Source organism: Choloepus didactylus, chromosome 3 (assembly GCF_015220235.1).
Source record: "Choloepus didactylus isolate mChoDid1 chromosome 3, mChoDid1.pri, whole genome shotgun sequence".
In the NCBI taxonomy this organism is placed as follows: domain Eukaryota; kingdom Metazoa; phylum Chordata; class Mammalia; order Pilosa; family Megalonychidae; genus Choloepus; species Choloepus didactylus.
The window spans coordinates 119,641,769-119,661,124 of NC_051309.1; the positions used below are offsets into that span (position 1 = coordinate 119,641,769).

The window sequence follows — 19,356 nt, forward strand, 5'->3', positions numbered from 1 at the left end:
AAATAGATTTACTTTTAAAGGTAGTTCTTTGCATCTTGGCCTTCTGTATCCATTCCTTTCCACTCCACAGTTAAAAATTAAAATAACATCATCTAGAATAATTTTTACTAAAACCACTAAGGGATATTTTAAAAATATCCCAGAAGCTGGAACAAGTGCTATGGAATAAACAACAAATATCAGCAGTATGTAGGGTTCTAAAGTGTATTATGTTAAACAACTTTTCACTTGTCTCATTACATCTTTTATCCAGTTTTGGCAAAGATCACAGCAAAATAACATCTGCCACATACATGGGTTCATAAAATGGGAGTGGTTGTACTTCTGAATCTTGTCCACATCATCTTCTTGCATATTAAATAATACATAAATGCCCTGGTTTTGCTCCCTAAGAGGTTACCAGATGCTGGTTCCAAGTTTACAAGAGAAACACATAAAATCCTGTCTGTGTAGCTAGTCCTGTCATTAATAAAAACATGACACAGTCATAAGCTAAACAGTTATAAAGAAATAGCATATCATGTGCAATTAAAACAGAGAAAAATTAAGTCAGCTCTTTCCAGGCATAAATGTGTAAATATTTTAAAATTTCACATTAAACAAATATCAAAGGGAGGATTTTCCCATATTTCTAAATAATATAATGTTGATAATGTTGAACATATCTTATAATAGACTTTTACATTTGACCTCCTTTCTTGTAAATAGTTGCAGACTGAGTTGCAGACTCTTTTTCAAAAAGTCTCTCCTCTTAACACACATGTCCTTTGGGATGCGTCGAGACAATCTGGCATACTAAGGCAGTGTCACCAGGAAGATACCTCAGAGGGAAGGCATGACATTCCTTTCACTCTCCCACTTCTTTTTTTTTAGCTTGAGGTTTTAATGTCAAAACATAAAGTCTTGTAAGTTCTTAAAATAATCCTTTCACAAAACAAGGCAGCTTTATGCTGTAAAAACATTAGTTCTTTCTCCAAGGTTATGGTTTCCTGTCCTCATCTGCTCTTCCCAGCTGTCAGTGTCTTCTTCAGAGATCAGTTTTTTCTTCATAGCGACACCTGCATGCAGCTCTTTGGCTGTCCAGGTATGGTTTACAGCCTAAATGTATAACGCTATCAAACAAGAGCTCCACTGCTGTTTCACATGCTGCAAAGTAAGAAAGTGCTATTACTGTTGGGCAACTGGAAAGCAACTCTCTTTGCACATATACTACATGTTACAGCATGGTATCAAGCACTGCCTTTGTCGTCACTACTCACATGCATGTAGAAGAAAGCCATCCCAGACTCTCTCAAACCAGTAATATATATACACACACAGAGACTTAAGTTTTACTGTTTTTACCACAAATCTTACTTTTTGTTTGCATTCAACTGCCCAACCCAAGTTTTTTGTACTAGATGAATGACAGTGTTTCTCAATACCACCCATCAGTTATTTCAGTGTGAACTTCCACTTTATCTGAAAAATATAATCATTAATAGAGATGCCCAGGGGAGGCGGGGCAAGATGGCAGACTGGTGAGCTGTATGTTTTAGTTACTCCTCCAGGAAAGTAGGTAAAAAGCCAGGAACTGCGTGGACTGGACACCACAGAGCAATCTGTCTTTGGGCATACTTCATACAACACTCATGAAAAAGTGGAACTGCTGAGATAAGCGAAATCTGTAAGTTTTTGCGGCCAGGGGACCCGCGCCCCTCCCTGCCAGGCTCAGTCCTGGGGGAGGAGGGGCTGTCAGCTCCAGGAAGGAGAAGGGAGAATTGCAGTGGCTGCTCTCATCGGAAACTCATTCTACTGATTCAAACTCCAACCATAGATAGACTGAGGCCAGACACCAGAGACTCTGAGAGCAGCCAGCCCAGCAGAGAGGAGACGGGCATAGAAGGAAAACAACACGAGAAGTTCCAAAGTAAAAGCAGAGGATTTTTGGAGTTCTGGTGAACACAGAAAGGGGAAGGGCGGAGATCAGGCCTTGAGGCGCATATGCAAATCCCGAAGCAAGGCTGATCTCTCTGCCCAGGGCACCTTTCCTTAATGGCCCTGGTTGCTTTGTCTATTAGCATTTCAATAACCCATTAGATCTCTGAGGAGGGCCGTTTTTTTTTTTTTTTTTTTTTTTTTTTTTTAAATCCTTTTTGCTTTTTCTAAAACAATTACTCTAAGAAGCTCAATACAGAAAGCTTCAAAGAATTGAAATTTGGGCACGTCAAGTCAAGAGCAGAAATAAGAGAGCTCTGAGACAAAAGGCAATAATCCAGTGGCTGAGAAAATTCACTAAACAACACAACTTCCCAAGAAAAGGGGGGTGTCCGCTCACAGCCACCATCCTGGTGGACAGGAAACACTCCTGCCCATCGCCAGCCCCATAGCCCAGAGCTGCCCCAGACAACCCAGTGTGACGGAAGTGCTTCAAATAACAGGCACACACCACAAAACTGGGCGTGGACATTAGCCTTCCCTGCAACCTCAGCTGAATGTCCCAGAGCTGGGAAGGGGGAGCAGTGTGAATTAACAGAGCCCCATTCAGCCATCATTTGAGCAGACTGGGAGCCTCCCAACACAGCCCAGCAGCCCAGAACTGCCCTGGGGGGACGGCACTCACCTGTGACATAGCACAGTCATCCCTCGACAGAGGACCCGGGGTGCACAGCCTGGAAGAGGGGCCCACTTGCAAGTCCCAGGAGCCATACGCCAATACCAAAGACTTGTGGGTCAGTGGCAGAGACAAACTGTGGCAGGACTGAACTGAAGGATTAGACTATTGCAGTAGCTTTAAAACTCTAGGATCATCAGGGAGATTTGATTGTTAGGGCCACCCCCCCTCCCCGACTGCCCAGAAACACGCCCCACATACAGGGCAGGCAACACCAACTACACACGCAAGCTTGGGACACCAATTGGGCCCCACAAGACTCACTCCCCCACTCACCAAAAAGGCTAAGCAGGGGAGATCTGGCTTGTGGAGAACAGGTGGCTCGTGGACGCCACCTGCTGGTTAGTTAGAGAAAGTGTACTCCACGAAGCTGTAGATCTGATAAATTAGAGATAAGGACTTCAACTGGTCTACAAACCCTAAAGAACCCTATCAAGGACAGCAAATGCCACGAGGCCAAAAACAACAGAAAATTATAAAGCATATGAAAAAACCAGACGATATGGATAACCCAAGCCCAAGCACCCAAATCAAAAGACCAGAAGAGACACACCTAGAGCAGCTACTCAAAGAACTAAAGATGAACAATGAGACCCTAGTACGGGATATGAAGGAAATCAAGAAGACCCTAGAAGAGCATAAAGAAGACATTGCAAGACTAAATAAAAAATGGATGATCTTATGGAAATTAAAGAAACTGTTGACCAAATTAAAAAGATTCTGGACACTCATAGTACAAGACTAGAGGAAGTGTTGAACAACGAATCAGTGACCTGGAAGATGACAGAATGGAAAATGAAAGCATAAAAGAAAGAATGGGGAAAAAAATTGAAAAACTCGAAATGGACCTCAGGGATATGATAGATAATATGAAGCGTCCGAATATAAGACTCATTGGTGTCCCAGAAGGGGAAGAAAAGGGTAAAGGTCTAGGAAGAGTACTCAAAGAAATTGTTGGGGAAAACTTCCCAAATCTTCTAAACAACATAAATACACAAATCATAAATGCTCAGCGAACTCCAAATAGAATAAATCCAAAAAAAACCCACTCCGAGACATATACTGATCACACTGTCAAACATAGAAGAGAAGGAGCAAGTTCTGAAAGCAGCAAGAGAAAAGCAATTCACCACATACAAAGGAAACAGCATAAGACTAAGTAGTGACTACTCAGCAGCCACCATGGAGGCGAGAAGGCAATGGCACGATATATTTAAAATTCTGAGAGAGAGGAATTTCCAGCCAAGAATACTTTATCCAGCAAAGCTCTCCTTCAATTTGAGGGAGAGCTTAAATTTTTCACAGACAAAGAAATGCTGAGAGAATTTGCTAACAAGAGACCTGCCCTACTGGAGATACTAAAGGGAGCCCTACAGACAGAGAAACAAAGACAGGACAGAGAGACTTGGAGAAAGGTTCAGTACTAAAGAGATTCGGTATGGGTACAATAAAGGTATTAATAGAGAGAGGGAAAAATATGGCAAACATAACCCAAAGGATAAGATGGCCGATTCAAGAAATGCCTTCACGGTTTTTAACGTTGAATGTAAATGGATTAAACTCCCCAATTAAAAGATATAGATTCGCAGAATGGATCAAAAAAAATGAACCATCAATATGTTGCATACAAGAGACTCATCTTAGACACAGGGACACAAAGAAATTGAAAGTGAAAGGATGGAAAAAAATATTTCATGCAAGCTACAGCCAAAAGAAAGCAGGTGTAGCAATATTAATCTCAGATAAAATAGACTTCAAATGCAGGGATGTTTTGAGAGACAAAGAAGGCCACTACATACTAATAAAAGGGGCAATTCAGCAAGAAGAAATAACAATCGTAAATGTCTATGCACCCAATCAAGGTGCCACAAAATACATGAGAGAAACATTGGCAAAACTAAAGGAAGCAATTGATGTTTCCACAATAATTGTGGGAGACTTCAACACATCACTCTCTCCTATAGATAGATCAACCAGACAGAAGACCAATAAGGAAATTGAAAACCTAAACAATCTGATAAATGAATTAGATTTAACAGACATCTACAGGACATTACATCCCAAATCACCAGGATACACATACTTTTCTAGTGCTCACGGAACTTTCTCCAGAATAGATCATATGCTGGGACATAAAACAAGCCTCAATAAATTTAAAAAGATTGAAATTATTCAAAGCACATTCTCTGACCACAATGAAATACAATTAGAAGTCAATAACCATCAGAGACTTAGAAAATTCACAAATACCTGGAGGTTAAACAACACACTCCTAAACAATCAGTGGGTTAAAGAAGAAATAGCAAGAGAAATTGCTAAATATATAGAGACGAATGAAAATGAGAACACAACATACCAAAACCTATGGGATGCAGCAAAAGCAGTGCTAAGGGGGAAATTTATAGCACTAAACGCATATATTAAAAAGGAAGAAAGAGCCAAAATCAAAGAACTAATGGATCAACTGAAGAAGCTAGAAAATGAACAGCAAACCAATCCTAAACCAAGTAGAAGAAAAGAAATAACAAGGATTAAAGCAGAAATAAATGACATAGAGAACAAAAAAACAATAGAAAGGATAAATATCACCAAAAGTTGGTTCTTTGAGAAGATCAACAAGATTGACAAGCCCCTAGCTAGACTGACAAAATCAAAAAGAGAGAAGACCCATATAAACAAAATAATGAATGAAAAAGGTGACATAACTGCAGATCCTGAAGAAATTAAAAAAATTATAAGAGGATATTATGAACAACTGTATGGCAACAAACTGGATAATGTAGAAGAAATGGACAATTTCCTGGAAACATATGAACAACCTAGACTGACCAGAGAAGAAATAGAAGACCTCAACCAACCCATCACAAGCAAAGAGATCCAATCAGTCATCAAAAATCTTCCCACAAATAAATGCCCAGGGCCAGATGGCTTCACAGGGGAATTCTACCAAACTTTCCAGAAAGAACTGACACCAATCTTACTCAAACTCTTTCAAAACATTGAAAAAATGGAACACTACCTAACTCATTTTATGAAGCTAACATCAATCTAATACCAAAACCAGGCAAAGATGCTACAAAAAGGAAAACTACCGGCCAATCTCCCTAATGAATATAGATGCAAAAATCCTCAACAAAATACTTGCAAATCGAATCCAAAGACACATTAAAAAAATCATACACCATGATCAAGTGGGGTTCATTCCAGGCATGCAAGGATGGTTCAACATCAGAAAAACAATCAATGTATTACAACACATTAAAAACTCGAAAGGGAAAAATCAATTGATCATCTCAATAGATGCTGAAAAAGCATTTGACAAAATCCAACATCCCTTTTTGATAAAAACACTTCAAAAGGTAGGAATTGAAGGAAACTTCCTCAACATGATAAAGAGCATATATGAAAAACCCACAGCCAGCATAGTACTCAATGGTGAGAGACTGAAAGCCTTCCCTCTAAGATCAGGAACAAGACAAGGATGCCCGCTGTCACCACTGTTATTCAACATTGTGCTGGAAGTGCTAGCCAGGGCAATCCGGCAAGACAAAGAAATAAAAGGCATCCAAATTGGAAAAGAAGAAGTAAAACTGTCATTGTTTGCAGATGATATGATCTTATATCTAGAAAACCCTGAGAAATCAACGATACACCTACTAGAGCTAATAAACAAATTTAGCAAAGTAGCGGGATACAAGATTAATGCACATAAGTCAGTAATGTTTCTATATGCTAGAAATGAACAAACTGAAGAGACACTCAAGAAAAAGATACCATTTTCAATAGCAACTAAAAAAATCAAGTACCTAGGAATCAACTTAACCAAAGATGTAAAAGACCTATACAAAGAAAACTACATAACTCTACTAAAAGAAATAGAAGGGGACCTTAAAAGATGGAAAAATATTCCATGTTCATGGATAGGAAGGCTAAATGTCATTAAGATGTCAATTCTACCCAAACTCATCTACAGATTCAATGCAATCCCAATCAAAATTCCAACAACCTACTTTGCAGACTTGGAAAAGCTAGTTATCAAATTTATTTGGAAAGGGAAGATGCCTCGAATTGCTAAAGACACTCTAAAAAAGAAAAACGAAGTGGGAGGACTTACACTCCCTGACTTTGAAGCTTATTATAAAGCCACAGTTGCCAAGACAGCATGGTACTGGCACAAAGATAGACATATAGATCAATGGAATCGAATTGAGAATTCAGAGATAGACCCTCAGATCTATGGCCGACTGATCTTTGATAAGGCCCCCCAAAGTCACCGAACTGAGCCATAATGGTCTTTTCAACAAATGGGGCTGGGAGAGTTGGATATCCATATCCAAAAGAATGAAAGAGGACCCCTACCTCACCCCCTACACAAAAATTAACTCAAAATGGACCAAAGATCTCAATATAAAAGAAAGTACCATAAAACTCCTAGAAGATAATGTAGGAAAACATCTTCAAGACCTTGTATTAGGAGGCCACTTCCTAGACTTTACACCCAAAGCACAAGCAACAAAAGAGAAAATAGATAAATGGGAACTCCTCAAGCTTAGAAGTTTCTGCACCTCAAAGGAATTTCTCAAAAAGGTAAAGAGGCAGCCAACTCAATGGGAAAAAATTTTTGGAAACCATGTATCTGACAAAAGACTGATATCTTGCATATACAAAGAAATCCTACAACTCAATGACAATAGTACAGACAGCCCAATTATAAAATGGGCAAAAGATATGAAAAGACAGTTCTCTGAAGAGGAAATACAAATGGCCAAGAAACACATGAAAAAATGTTCAGCTTCACTAGCTATTAGAGAGATGCAAATTAAGACCACAATGAGATACCATCTAACACCGGTTAGAATGGCTGCCATTAAACAAACAGGAAACTACAAATGCTGGAGGGGATGTGGAGAAATTGGAACTCTTATTCATTGTTGGTGGGACTGTATAATGGTTCAGCCACTCTGGAAGTCAGTCTGGCAGTTCCTTAGAAAACTAGATATAGAGCTACCATTCGATCCAGCGATTGCACTCCTCGGTATATACCCGGAAGATCGGAAAGCACTGACACGAACAGATATCTGCACGCCAATGTTCATAGCAGCATTATTCACAATTGCCAAGAGATGGAAACAACCCAAATGTCCTTCAACAGATGAGTGGATAAATAAAATGTGGTATATACACACGATGGAATACTACGCGGCAGTAAGAAGGAACGATCTGGTGAAACATATGACAACATGGATGAACCTTGAAGACATAATGCTGAGCGAAATAAGCCAGGCACAAAAAGAGAAATATTATATGCTACCACTAATGTGAACTTTGAAAAATGTAAAACAAATGGTTTATAATGTAGAATGTAGGGGAACTAGCAGTAGAGAGCAATTAAGGAAGGGGGAACAATAATCCAGGAAGAACAGATAAGCTATTTAACGTTCTGGGGATGCCCAGAAATGACTATGGTCTGTTAATTTCTGATGGTTGTAGTAGGAACAAGTTCACTGAAATGTTGCTATATTATGTAACTTTCTTGGGGTAAAGTAGGAACATGTTGGAAGTTAAGCAGTTAATATCTTAGGTTAGTTGTCTTTTTCTTACTCCCTTGCTATGGTCTCTTTGAAATGCTCTTTTATTGTATGTTTGTTTTCTTTTTAACTTTTTTTTTCATACAGGTGATTTGAAAAAAGAAGGGAAAGTTAAAAAAAAAAAAAAAAAAAGAAAAAAAAAAGAAAAAAGACAAACAAGGGGAAAAAAAAAAAAAAAAAAGATGTAGTGCCCGCTTGAGGAGCCTGTGGAGAATGCAGGGGTATTCGCCTACCCCACCTCCATGGTTGCTAACATGACCACAGACATAGGGGACTGGTGGTTTGATGGGTTGAGCCCTCTACCATAAGTTTTACCCTTGGGAAGACGGTTGCTGCAAAGGAGAGGCTAGGCCTCCCTGTATTTGTGCCTAAGAGTCTCCTCCTGAATGCCTCTTTGTTGCTCAGATGTGGCCCTCTCTCTCTGGCTAAGCCAACTTGAAAGGTGAAATCACTGCCCTCCCCCCTACGTGGGATCAGACACCCAGGGAAGTGAATCTCCCTGGCAACGTGGAATATGACTCCCAGGGAGGAATGTAGACCTGGCACCGTGGGACGGAGAACATCTTCTTGACCAAAAGGGGGATGTGAAAGGAAATGAAATAAGCTTCAGTGGCAGAGAGATTCCAAAAGGAGCCGAGAGGTCACTCTGGTGGGCACTCTTATGCACACTTTAGACAACCCTTTTTAGGTTCTAAAGAATTGGGGTAGCTGGTGGTGGATACCTGAAACTATCAAACTACAACCCAGAACCCATGAATCTCGAAGACAGTTGTATAAAAATGTAGCTTATGAGGGGTGACAATGGGATTGGGAAAGCCATAAGGACCAAACACCACTTTGTCTAGTTTATGGATGGATGTGTAGAAAAGTAGGGGAAGGAAACAAACAGACAAAGGTACTCAGTGTTCTTTTTTACTTCAATTGCTCTTTTTCACTCTAATTATTATTCTTGTTATTTTTGTGTGTGTGCTAATGAAGGTGTCAGGGATTGATTTAGGTGATGAATGTACAACTATGTAATGGTACTGTAAACAATCGAAAGTACAATTTGTTTTGTATGACTGCGTGGTATGTGAATATATCTCAATAAAATGATGATTTAAAAAAAAAAAAAAAAAAAAAAAAAAATAGAGATGCCCAGATAACACTCTTGAAGTTGCATTTTAAAGAAAGACATTTTAGGCACAGAGGAAAGGAAGATTAAAAAACAATACACCTGAAAACACTTAATTATGGCCAATGGCTTCTAAGAACCAAGCATACCATTTAATATGTTTAAAGTAAAGACAAACCAGTCTCCTTCTTTGACCAAAATTTCAATTTGGCCTGTGAAATGAGGGGCATAGGAACCACAGGTGCTTTTCCCCTGGTAGGTTTTTAAATTATTTTAAGATTATGAAAAAGGTAATAAATTTACTTTTTTTTATTCTTATACACCTGGAATAACATTATCTTAACATGTTACCCTTATATGTTCAGCTTCAAATATTCATATTAAGGAATAAACTTTTTATTGATTTAATTACAAAATCCTACCATTTTCAGAGTTCTCCGAAAGACTGTATCAAGAAACACAGTCAGCCAGAGAAGTGTAGAGACTTGGACTATTAAATATTAGAAAACAGAAAATCTATCTACCCATGCTTCAGCTGGGTTTAGTTAAGCCAAATGCATACAGGGGGATACAGCGGTTGTGAGTTCAAGCTTCACCTGGAGCAAAAATTTCTTGCTTGACAGGTACTACTTAGGATTTCAGAATGAGAGCTGTAAGATGAGACTATTTGGAGAATATTGTAGTAGATAGAACATGGGTTTTTGAGTCACAGTCCTAGTTTGAAGGCTAAGTATGTCACTTGGAGCAAGTAACTTCTTTGTGAACCTTAGTTTCCTTCCTTGAAATAAAGGGATAACACCTACCTCAATGGGTTGTTGTGAGTATCAAGTGAGAACATGCACTTGATACTCTCTCCCCCTCCTGATTTCAGTGTATGGTGCATCCTTGGCTTGACAGGAGAGAAATGCTGCGACTACTTATATTCGAAAAGTGATGTGTGATGTGTATTTCCACAAATATTAATTCATTTCACCCTCATGACAACTCTGTGAGAAGTATATCATCATTCTCCCAAGTTTATAAATGAGGACACCAAAGATAACAGAGGCTAGGAACCTGCCTAAGGATACAAAGGAAGAGACAGAGTCAAGACTCATGTCTTCTAGAACCTCCTACTCCAAATCTAGTTCTACTCTTAAAGTCACTAGATGTAGCGTTTCACACTTTAGGCTCCAGGTAGTTAAAGATACACGAAAGGGCATGAGGTGGATGAATTCTTCTCTTCCTGCCTCACATACCCTCCCCACAACGTTCCTAATACTTTTTGCTTCTGGGACAATAAACCATTTTATATCACACAAATTATCAGCTCCTTTCTTCAGAAAGTTCAAAAAAACTACAATAAAACTTTAAAAACTCAAGTACTCATCCCTGTCCCACTGGATCATCCTTACCCTGAACATGCTGAGCTAGCCCTAGTGTTTTCTGCACATCTCGGCAGATCTTGGAGAGGCAATACTGGAACTCCTCATCACAGTCATTCTTGCTTTTGCCACAGGTCTCGTAGCACCTATCATGTTGGTTGCAGCACTTGGTCAGGGAGGGGATGCCAATGTTAAGCTGAAAGAAGGATTTGGATGGATTATTGGCACTGAAACTCAAAACTCCTCTGCTGAAGTACTGCATACAAAACAGATTGAGAAATGAATGATAATGACTGCTCTATAGATATCTTCCCAAATCCACTTCTGCCTGCAAATGTTTTCCATGTTATAACTCTCCATTACTCTCACCCTCACCCACTGAGTTACTCCTTTTTCTTCCTCTCGGCCATGTCTCACTGCTCCCTATTGTGCAACATTAAGAAGACAGCTACCTGCTGGTGACAATCACAACTTCCAATTGTGCAAAACACAAAATATAGTTTTAAAAACAAAGATAAGGCTAAGGGTATTAAAAGATTTCTTCAGGGGTTAAGCAAGTATGATTTTTGGATATTTCAAAATGTTTTGTGTTCTGTACCCCTAACCCCCTAAAATAAAATGCACTTTATGTGAAAAGTCCCTGAAAACTTTTGACCCCTATAACTCAAATTTCATTTTTGTTTTTAATCTTTAAGTGTTTATCCACTCCCCAAAGACACCATTACTTAGAATCTAGAGTAACTATAATAATTTTTGATAACTTTATATGAAAAATCCTTGTGGCTAGGAATCATCCTCATAAACACTTTTCTCCCATAATACTTGGCTTGGATCCAGCCTCCTCTACAACAAACACACAGTCATCCCACTTAGCTTAGTTTTAATATAGAAAATTTTATGCTTTATCAATTCCTTTTTATTCTAAGTAGTAGTATTTGTATTATCTAAATTAAACTTTTTAGCCATGTTTGTGACATTAGGAAAAACCATTTAAGTAGTATTCACATCTATACAATTCAAAAATAAAACATTACTTTTACTCCATTTACTTAAGTTATTAAATATACAGTTACCCTTAGCCATAAAGGAATGTAATAAACCTGATCATTACTTCTACAAGCAAAATTATTATTTGTGAACCTGAGAACACATTGTTAGTCTTGCAATAGTACAATGTAGCCTACCAGTCAAATATCTTATCAAATAAGAAACAGTATTTACGTGGACACCAAACAGCGGAGAACCACATCCATTCGGTGGGGAGGGTTTATAACCATAACGTGGGAAAGGCTTAGATCCTATAAAATAAAATATCATAATTAATTTTCCAATATAATAGAAATAAAATAAATACTCAAAAAAGGTTCACAATGTGCTAGACTAGCCGTGGAAATATTTAATACTTATATTTAAGGGAATATGTCTTTATCTGACAAGCATTAAGAATGCTAATTTATCTACCAATTATTTTCATTTCTCCCACAACAAGGCATGTGGAATATATAAAATGTATACATATATACAAACACACATATGTGGCAGTTCCTCAATGTAACAATTATTTGAAAACCCATATCACATAAAACATACAAAAGCTGATCCCAGATTTCTGGAGATTTCAGAGTTACATGCCAGATTCAGTTCATAAGTATGAAAGATGAAGTCATACTGTTTTCCTGTACATTCTAACACTTATATTTTTAGGTTAAAACCTATGGGCAAGGACTGCATCTTCCCAACCTTCAGCAAATTGTCTATTGTACCCAAAGTTCACCAGTTTACTCAGAGCCTACAGCTAAGGAAAACAAGGCCAGTTGATGATCATTTAATTACCTTAATACCATTATGAGACATTACAACACCACACGTTCTGTCCCCAACTCCAGCGAGCCATTTCCAAATACAGTATACTCCTTTGCCAGCTAAGGGAAAAGGTCAGGAGAGGATATGGCTCGGTGAAGCTACTACTCTGGCTATACTTTTTTTTTTTGTTCCAATTCAGCTGTATTGATATATTCACATACCCTACACTCATCCACAGTACAATCAATTGTTCACAGTACTATTACATAGTTGCACATTCATCACCAAAATCAATTGTTGAACATTTTCATTACTCTAAAAAAATAAAAATAAGAATAAAACTACAAGTAAATAAGAACACCCAAAACATCCTAACCCCTCCCCATCCCCCTCTATTATTCATTTAATTTTTGTTCCCATTTTTCTACTCATCTGTCCATACACTGGATAAAGGGAGTGTGAGCCACAAGATTTCCACAATCAAAGCTACATAGTTATACACTCATCTTCAAGAATCAAGGCTATTGGGTTGCAGTTTAACAGTTTCATGTATTTCATTCTAGCTATTCCAATATACTAAAAACTAAAAAGGGCTGTCTATATAATGCATAAGAATACCCTCCAGAATGACCTCTTTACTCCATCTGAAATCTCTCAGCCCCTGAAACTTCACTTTGCTTCATTTCTCTTCCCCCTTTTGGTCAAGAAGGCATTGCCAATCCCACAATTTGGCTATACTTTTACTCCCCAATAGTCTAGAGAATAAAAATCTACCACCAGTGTTTCAGTAACAAATGACATCATTATGACATCAACATAACAATCTTAAATATTGGAGAGTTCTTCAGAAATATATCACCTATTATAGAAATCACTTCAACATACCAAAGTCACCTACTTTCTCCCTGAATGTTTCCCATGATCCTCCTACCTCAAGAAATAGCCAATTTCACTGTGGAATGGCACTTAAAAAAAAAAAAAAGAAGAAGAAGAAGAATATCTTTCTTCTGCTTTCTGGTAAATTCTACCTTTAAGCAATCTTCTGCCCCTTCCCCCATCCCACCCCACCCCCACCCCCAGCCCCAGGAAACATAAAATAATCCAACTCCTTATTTTTATTTTAATAATAATCCTTTAAGACATTTGAGACTACCATTTATCTTGGGACTACCATTTATATTTCTAAAAATAAAAATTAAATACCCCAATTATTTGGGGATATTTGGAAATACCACTGCATCATAGTTGGATACCTAAGAGAAACACAAAGCATTCCACCAACTTCCACTACACTAACACGTATTCCTAGGAGACAAATAAAGATAAGGTTACCTTCTAAAAATAATGTGAGGGATTAAAAAAAAACCTGCCCTTTAAGTAATCTGCCATTAAAAATAAGTAACCCACTTAAAGTAATGATCTATAAATGGTTTAAGAGAGTTGCTAAGAAGTTCCATGTTCAACAGAGGTGATAAAGTACAGTCTCAAGAGAGTATAACCTCATGAAGGTATAAAACTATAGTCTGGTCAATTCAGTCAGAAGGAACAGTGTGAACAAAAGGAAATATATGGTCAACATGGATCTAGAAAAGGGGAGACCAAAGACAGAATTTGCTCTTGTGTCTTCAGCACCATCCAAGAGGGAGGAGGGTTGCAGATTTCTCAGGTTATCACAGAGGAGTCATTGTGATCACTGAACTCTTATCTCCTTCTTTTATTCCTTTACTCCTAAGAAAACTGTTCATGATTTGGCTTCCCATATACAAGGGCTGACAGAGGGAGGACATACTAACCACCTGTATGTCAACTGGCCATCTCAAACATAAGATGTGCCTCCTGACATTCACTGCCCTGAAACACGCTCCATCCACAGTTCCCTGTCAGTTAATGGCAACTCCATCCCTCCAGGCACTTCGGGGCAAAAACCTTAGCCATCCTTGACTCTCTCATTTTCTTATACCACAATCCAATTAGATTGCATATCCTGTTGACTCAACCTTCAAAATATTCCTCTCATTACCTCCACTCCTATCATCTGGTCTGAGCCAACAAAGATTATTGCTATAACCTCCTAACTAGTTCCCCATTCTACCTCTCCCGCTCCACTCCACCCCCAGTCATAGTACAATCTCAACACTGAACTAGAGTGATCCAATTAAAATATACATTACATGAAGTCTTTCCTCTGTTCAAAACCCCTCCAATGGCTTCTCATATCATCGGAATAAAAGACAAAGCCCCTTCAACGGCCTGTAAGATCTTACATAATCTGATCCGCCATGACTTGTCTGACCCTCATCTCCTACTGCTCTTCCTCACTTCATTCCACCACATCTGACCTCCTTGCTGTTCCACAGATGCTGCAAGTATGCTGCTACCTCAGGGCCTTTGAACCTGCTGTTCTATGTGGATGTTCTTCCTTCTGATATTTACATAGTTGTGCCTTCACCTTCTTAGTAAGGCATTCCCTGACCGTACCATTTGTAGCACATATGAACTTCTAACATACTATATCATTAACCTACAACTAGATGGAATTGCTCATCACTTCTGACTTATACAAGTGCTCCTTCTCTGGATGTTTTATGTTTTATCATCTGTGTAGACAGGTAAAATCTAAAGATTTACCTAGATTGAAACAAAGTAAATTCCTTTTCTAAATATTTTTCTTAATTTGATGTAAATATTTTCAAACAGACATTTCTTTCACCTGTAAGAATCTAAAGCAGATGAGAAGAAGCATAAGGGAAAGGCTGCTGGGTCACAAAAGTTCTTACCACTGTGTTTTGTGAGAGATGCCTGGTAGAATCCCAATAAGCATTCTCAAGCACTTGAGACTAAATCTATTATAATGCATGGGTCACCCTGCTTCCACTCTTGCTCCCTCCATTCCCCTCCACCCACTTTATTCTCAGCACAACAGCCAAAATGATCCTGTTAAAACAAATCACATCATGTTACTCCTTTACCCAAAACTCTCTGATGGCTTTCTATGTCACTCCAAGTAAAAGTCAACATTTTACAGAGGATTTTTCTCCCCAACCATGAGACTTCTCCACTATGTCAGGCACATTCCCACCTCAAGGCCTTGAACTTGGGGTTACCTCAGCAAGAATGTTCTTTCTTCACATATGATCATGGTCATTCCCTCCCCTAGTCCAGCTTTTTACTCAGTGAGGCCTCCCTAACCACACTACATAAAATTCAAACAGCCCCAGCCCCCAACACTCTACCTCTTTCCCTGCTTTATTTTCTTCGTGGCACTCATAACCATATTTATTGCTTGCCTTTCCCCACTACAATGTAAATGCCACAAAGACATTTTTGTTTGAGTGTTCAGGGCTGAATCTCTAAGAACTATAATGTAATAAGTGCTCATTAAATATTTACTGAGTGAATTAATGTCTTATTCAAAATTGCTAAACAATTTTACAATCCAATTGTGTTTTCTATTTTTCAAAGGAAATGAAAATGTTTTTTATTCAAATCTTCTTCTCTGCTATCAGGAAGAAAAAAATTAGGAAAAAAAATAGTAAGCATCAAATTTGTTCCCCTAAACAACTTTACTTAATTCTCAATAAAGTTTTGTTCCTACATGAGGTAGATTGGTCAAGAGTAAGGAAGTCAGTCCCCATTTATCCTTTAGATAGAGCAAGGATAACTGAATGCAACAAGTCTGTGCCCTTCAATCTAACCACAATATTAACTTTTTTTTTTTTTAAGCTCCCTTGACCTCTTTATTGCAACTAAAGTTTACCCCTTAATCACTATGCTCCTCTAGCTTTGCCTCTTTCTGTTTGGTTCTGATTTGGTTATTTACTTTCTAAAATACATATAAAAGGCTGAATCAATTCCAGAGAGACTTCTCAAATTATTTAACAGGAACTACAAGAACAATTTTCACTGTGTTGGAATTACCAGCATGGTGAGTTGGTACTTACTAAGTTACAAAAGGATTTTCACTGAAGCCTACCATTTCTTAAATTCTCAAATTCATTTTATGGTTTTTGTGCTTGGAGATCTTGCTCTAAATGGTAAACTTAGTGGAACCTGTGTAAGATTAGAAAGATTAAGTAAAAGAAAAGATTTTAAAAATATTTTAATAATAATAATATCCAGTCAACTTGAGATTTTTTTTAAAATGTAAATAAACTCTAGACCCTTGATTCATCATTAATTTATGAGGACTGCTCCTCCCAAGTCTTCTCTATCTCAGTCAACAGCAGCTACATCCTTCCTTTAGCTCAGGTCAAAGCCATCGGAATGATCTTTGACTGGTCTTTTGCCCCGTCTTTTGCACTTGTTCTCTCTGCCCTTTCCCCAGATTACTGTATTATCACCCTCACCACTTTCAAGTTGCTTCTTAAAAATCATCTTATCCCTGGGGCCTTCCCTGAGCAACCTATTTAAAAGAGTAAACTGGTTCCCAATACTCAATGCAACTGTCTTTCCTGCTTTATTTTTCTCAAAGCCCTGACATACTTGTACTGGCATATCATTTACTTTATTTATCAGTTTACTGACTGTCTTTCCCCACCAGAATGTAAACTCCATGGACAGAGACAATTTATTTTGTTCACTGCTAAATCTCCAATTAGTAGAATAACACCTGACACATAGTAGGCACACAAATATTTGAATAATGAACAGGAATGACTTGCTATAATGTTTGCCTCAGAAAGGCAACCATTAATCCTGAAATTATTTATCTACTCCTCCTAACTAGCAATACTTAAAAGGTAAAAAAACATCCTTCATGGCCCACACAGGTAGTAACCTTTGGGTATAATTTTAGGAAGCAATGAAACATGCTTTAACATCTATACAGCACTTTATAGAATACAAGATATGGTTCATTCTTTACCTCCACTAGCATAAAACTAGAAATTATTTTGAGAATTACGGGCATCAGGTGGCATCACATTAACTATCTATCACATGACGGAGGTTCCTTTAAAGTTGACCTTACATAAAATCTGGTTTTACCATTCAAGTCACTGAATTCTCTATTATTTCATCTACGAGCATTAACTGGGCCCAAACCTGGAGTAGACTTATTTGGAAACAGAATCTCCCAAGTGCAATCTTAATTAACATTTTGAATTTCCAAAGAAGTCCAAGTACTGTACCTAAATTATTAAAATATGTAGGCATTCAAAAGCTAATTGTGTCCACAAAACTTTCTCTGCCTGAAATACTGAGTTTATTATTATCCACACTGCCACAAAGTAAGTTTTCAAACAGGAATTAAAGTTAAAAAAATATGGGAAAAAAAAATGAAAATGAAAATGATTATATTAACCAACAAGGACGAGACGGGGTCATTAATATTCAAGGAAAGAAAACTGTCAAGTCTTGGTAGACTATTGTCTCGGAGAGTTATAACTAACTCGTTCTCAACAACAGAGTACACCAAAAGTTTGTACAAAGGTCGCAATCTACTTTCTGAGGCTTTGCAGGAAAACAAACAAACACTGAAAATCAATTCTCGAGAAAGTTAAAACAGCCTGACTTTAAAATTCTAGATTTGCTCTGCATGTTCAGTCGCCTGATTTACAGGCGCTAAAACAAAGAGCTAAAATTACAATCTGTTCCATTCCATTACTATGATTTGTATGTCACTAAATTCTCATGCAACTTCGTGCAATTGCCAATAAGAATAAGTAATTCAGAAGCAATGAAAACAGAATGGAGAGTACATACTAAGGCGCCCTCCACATTCTAATAACAGTGATGAGAACTTGTAACCAAGTTGCCCAATCACATTAACAACAAGATCCCAGCCGAGGTTAAATTTTTCCATGGCCCAAGGACACCGTCAAGGTCAGCCTCGCATCCCCTGTGCCCACGTCCACGACCTCCATCTTCCTGATACCCCCGAAAGCACGCGCTTCGCTGGCCTGGGTTCCCTCTCACCGTCACTGCACTTGTACTGGCAGAGCCCGTCCTCTCCTCCAAGGAGGTCCAAGGCGGCGTTCAGGTACGTGTCTATCTTGTGAACGCCGTTCCGGATGGTCTTAAGGGTGGCCCTCCAGTCAGTGGTCTGGGCCTCCTCCTGGCCCCTGAGAGCGGCCGCCAGGAGGAGGAGCAGAAGAGCGAGCACGGGCCGCGGAAGCACAGCCATCCACGCAGCGCCGGCCTCGCCAGGCCCCACGGGTCCCCGGAGCCGCAGCGGGCGCGCCCCCACGGAGGCTCCGGGGCGCCCTAGGCAGCGGCAAGAGCGCGGGGCTAGGAAGCAGCCACCCGCTCCATGTCCACGCCTCCTTCCGGGCGGCGTGGGCCACGCTCGCCGCCGCCGCCTTTACGAAGCTCCCAGCGAGAGGCGGCGCCCTCTCGGGGACGCGCAGCCCTGTGCCCCAGCTCACCTGGGCCGGCGGCGGCCCCCGCGCGCCTGCGCCAAAGTGTGGCGCGTCAGAGCCGCAGTGGGGAGAAGCTCCGCGGATGGTGCTACCGTGAGAACTTCTGTGGCTTAATCTGACGCCCTGTCGGGGTTCGGTCCAGTCACCCCGAGGGCCAAGCTTCAAGTGAGGACAGTTTAGGAGAAATGAGCTCCTGTAGCTCCTAGCAGAGGGGTCCGGCTAGGTTTCCGGTTTGGAAACGTGATTTTCTTGCCTCTTAACCTTCCCCCCGCCACGCGCCTCCGCCCCAGCGTTTTCCTCACCTCATCTCCAGCTTTTACGCGGATGGAGGAGCCGGGAGATGGTAATCCGAGGCGGTGGTGGGTGCGTGGTTTGGGCTACATTGAGCTAGATGCTGCTTTGGATTTTCTGAAAGAAGACCGTGGTTTGCAGTAAACGAACAAACAAAAACACCGTGGCCGTAAGTTTTCTTTCA

At 39.4% G+C, this 19,356-nt stretch overlaps 1 protein-coding gene and 1 long non-coding RNA gene across 6 annotated transcripts in view; one reads left to right on the plus strand and one right to left on the minus strand.

Moving 5' to 3' along the window:
- Positions 1-188: 188 nt before the first annotated feature.
- Positions 189-18,833, minus strand: PLA2G12A (phospholipase A2 group XIIA). Of its 2 annotated transcripts, XR_005215941.1 has the most exons (5): positions 18,439-18,833; positions 11,941-12,017; positions 10,750-10,915; positions 10,159-10,415; positions 1,013-1,146 (listed from the first exon to the last, which is right to left on the minus strand). XR_005215941.1 is itself a non-coding variant. In XM_037830455.1 (4 exons), exons 1-4 carry the CDS (start codon positions 18,644-18,646, stop codon positions 1,028-1,030), a joined length of 570 nt encoding a protein of 189 aa, XP_037686383.1. In that variant the 5' UTR covers positions 18,647-18,823; the 3' UTR covers positions 189-1,027. The 2 variants fall into 2 exon arrangements, 1 of the variants encoding a protein (XP_037686383.1); XM_037830455.1 differs by lacking the exon at positions 10,159-10,415 and having other exon boundaries at positions 189-1,146; positions 18,439-18,823.
- Positions 18,563-19,356, plus strand: part of LOC119529764 — a 73,436-nt gene continuing 72,642 nt past the window's right edge. For all 4 annotated transcript variants that reach the window (XR_005215944.1, XR_005215943.1, XR_005215942.1 and 1 more), the window contains exon 1: positions 18,563-19,341. This is a non-coding gene — a long non-coding RNA (uncharacterized LOC119529764). The remainder of the gene's footprint in view (positions 19,342-19,356) is intronic.

What these genes read in the sequence shown, in the direction of transcription:
- PLA2G12A (XM_037830455.1), bottom strand. Translation starts at nt 18,646, where the DNA reads ATGGCTGTGCTTCCGCGGCCCGTGCTCGCTCTTCTGCTCCTCCTCCTG. An exon ending in CTCCGCTGTTTGGTGTCCAC is followed by an intron (nt 10,916 to 11,940) that starts GTAAATACTGTT and finishes TCCTTCTTTCAG; the next exon opens with CTTAACATTGGCATCCCCTC. An exon ending in GCTAGCTCAGCATGTTCAGG is followed by an intron (nt 1,147 to 10,749) that starts GTAAGGATGATC and finishes CTTACTTTGCAG; the next exon opens with CATGTGAAACAGCAGTGGAG.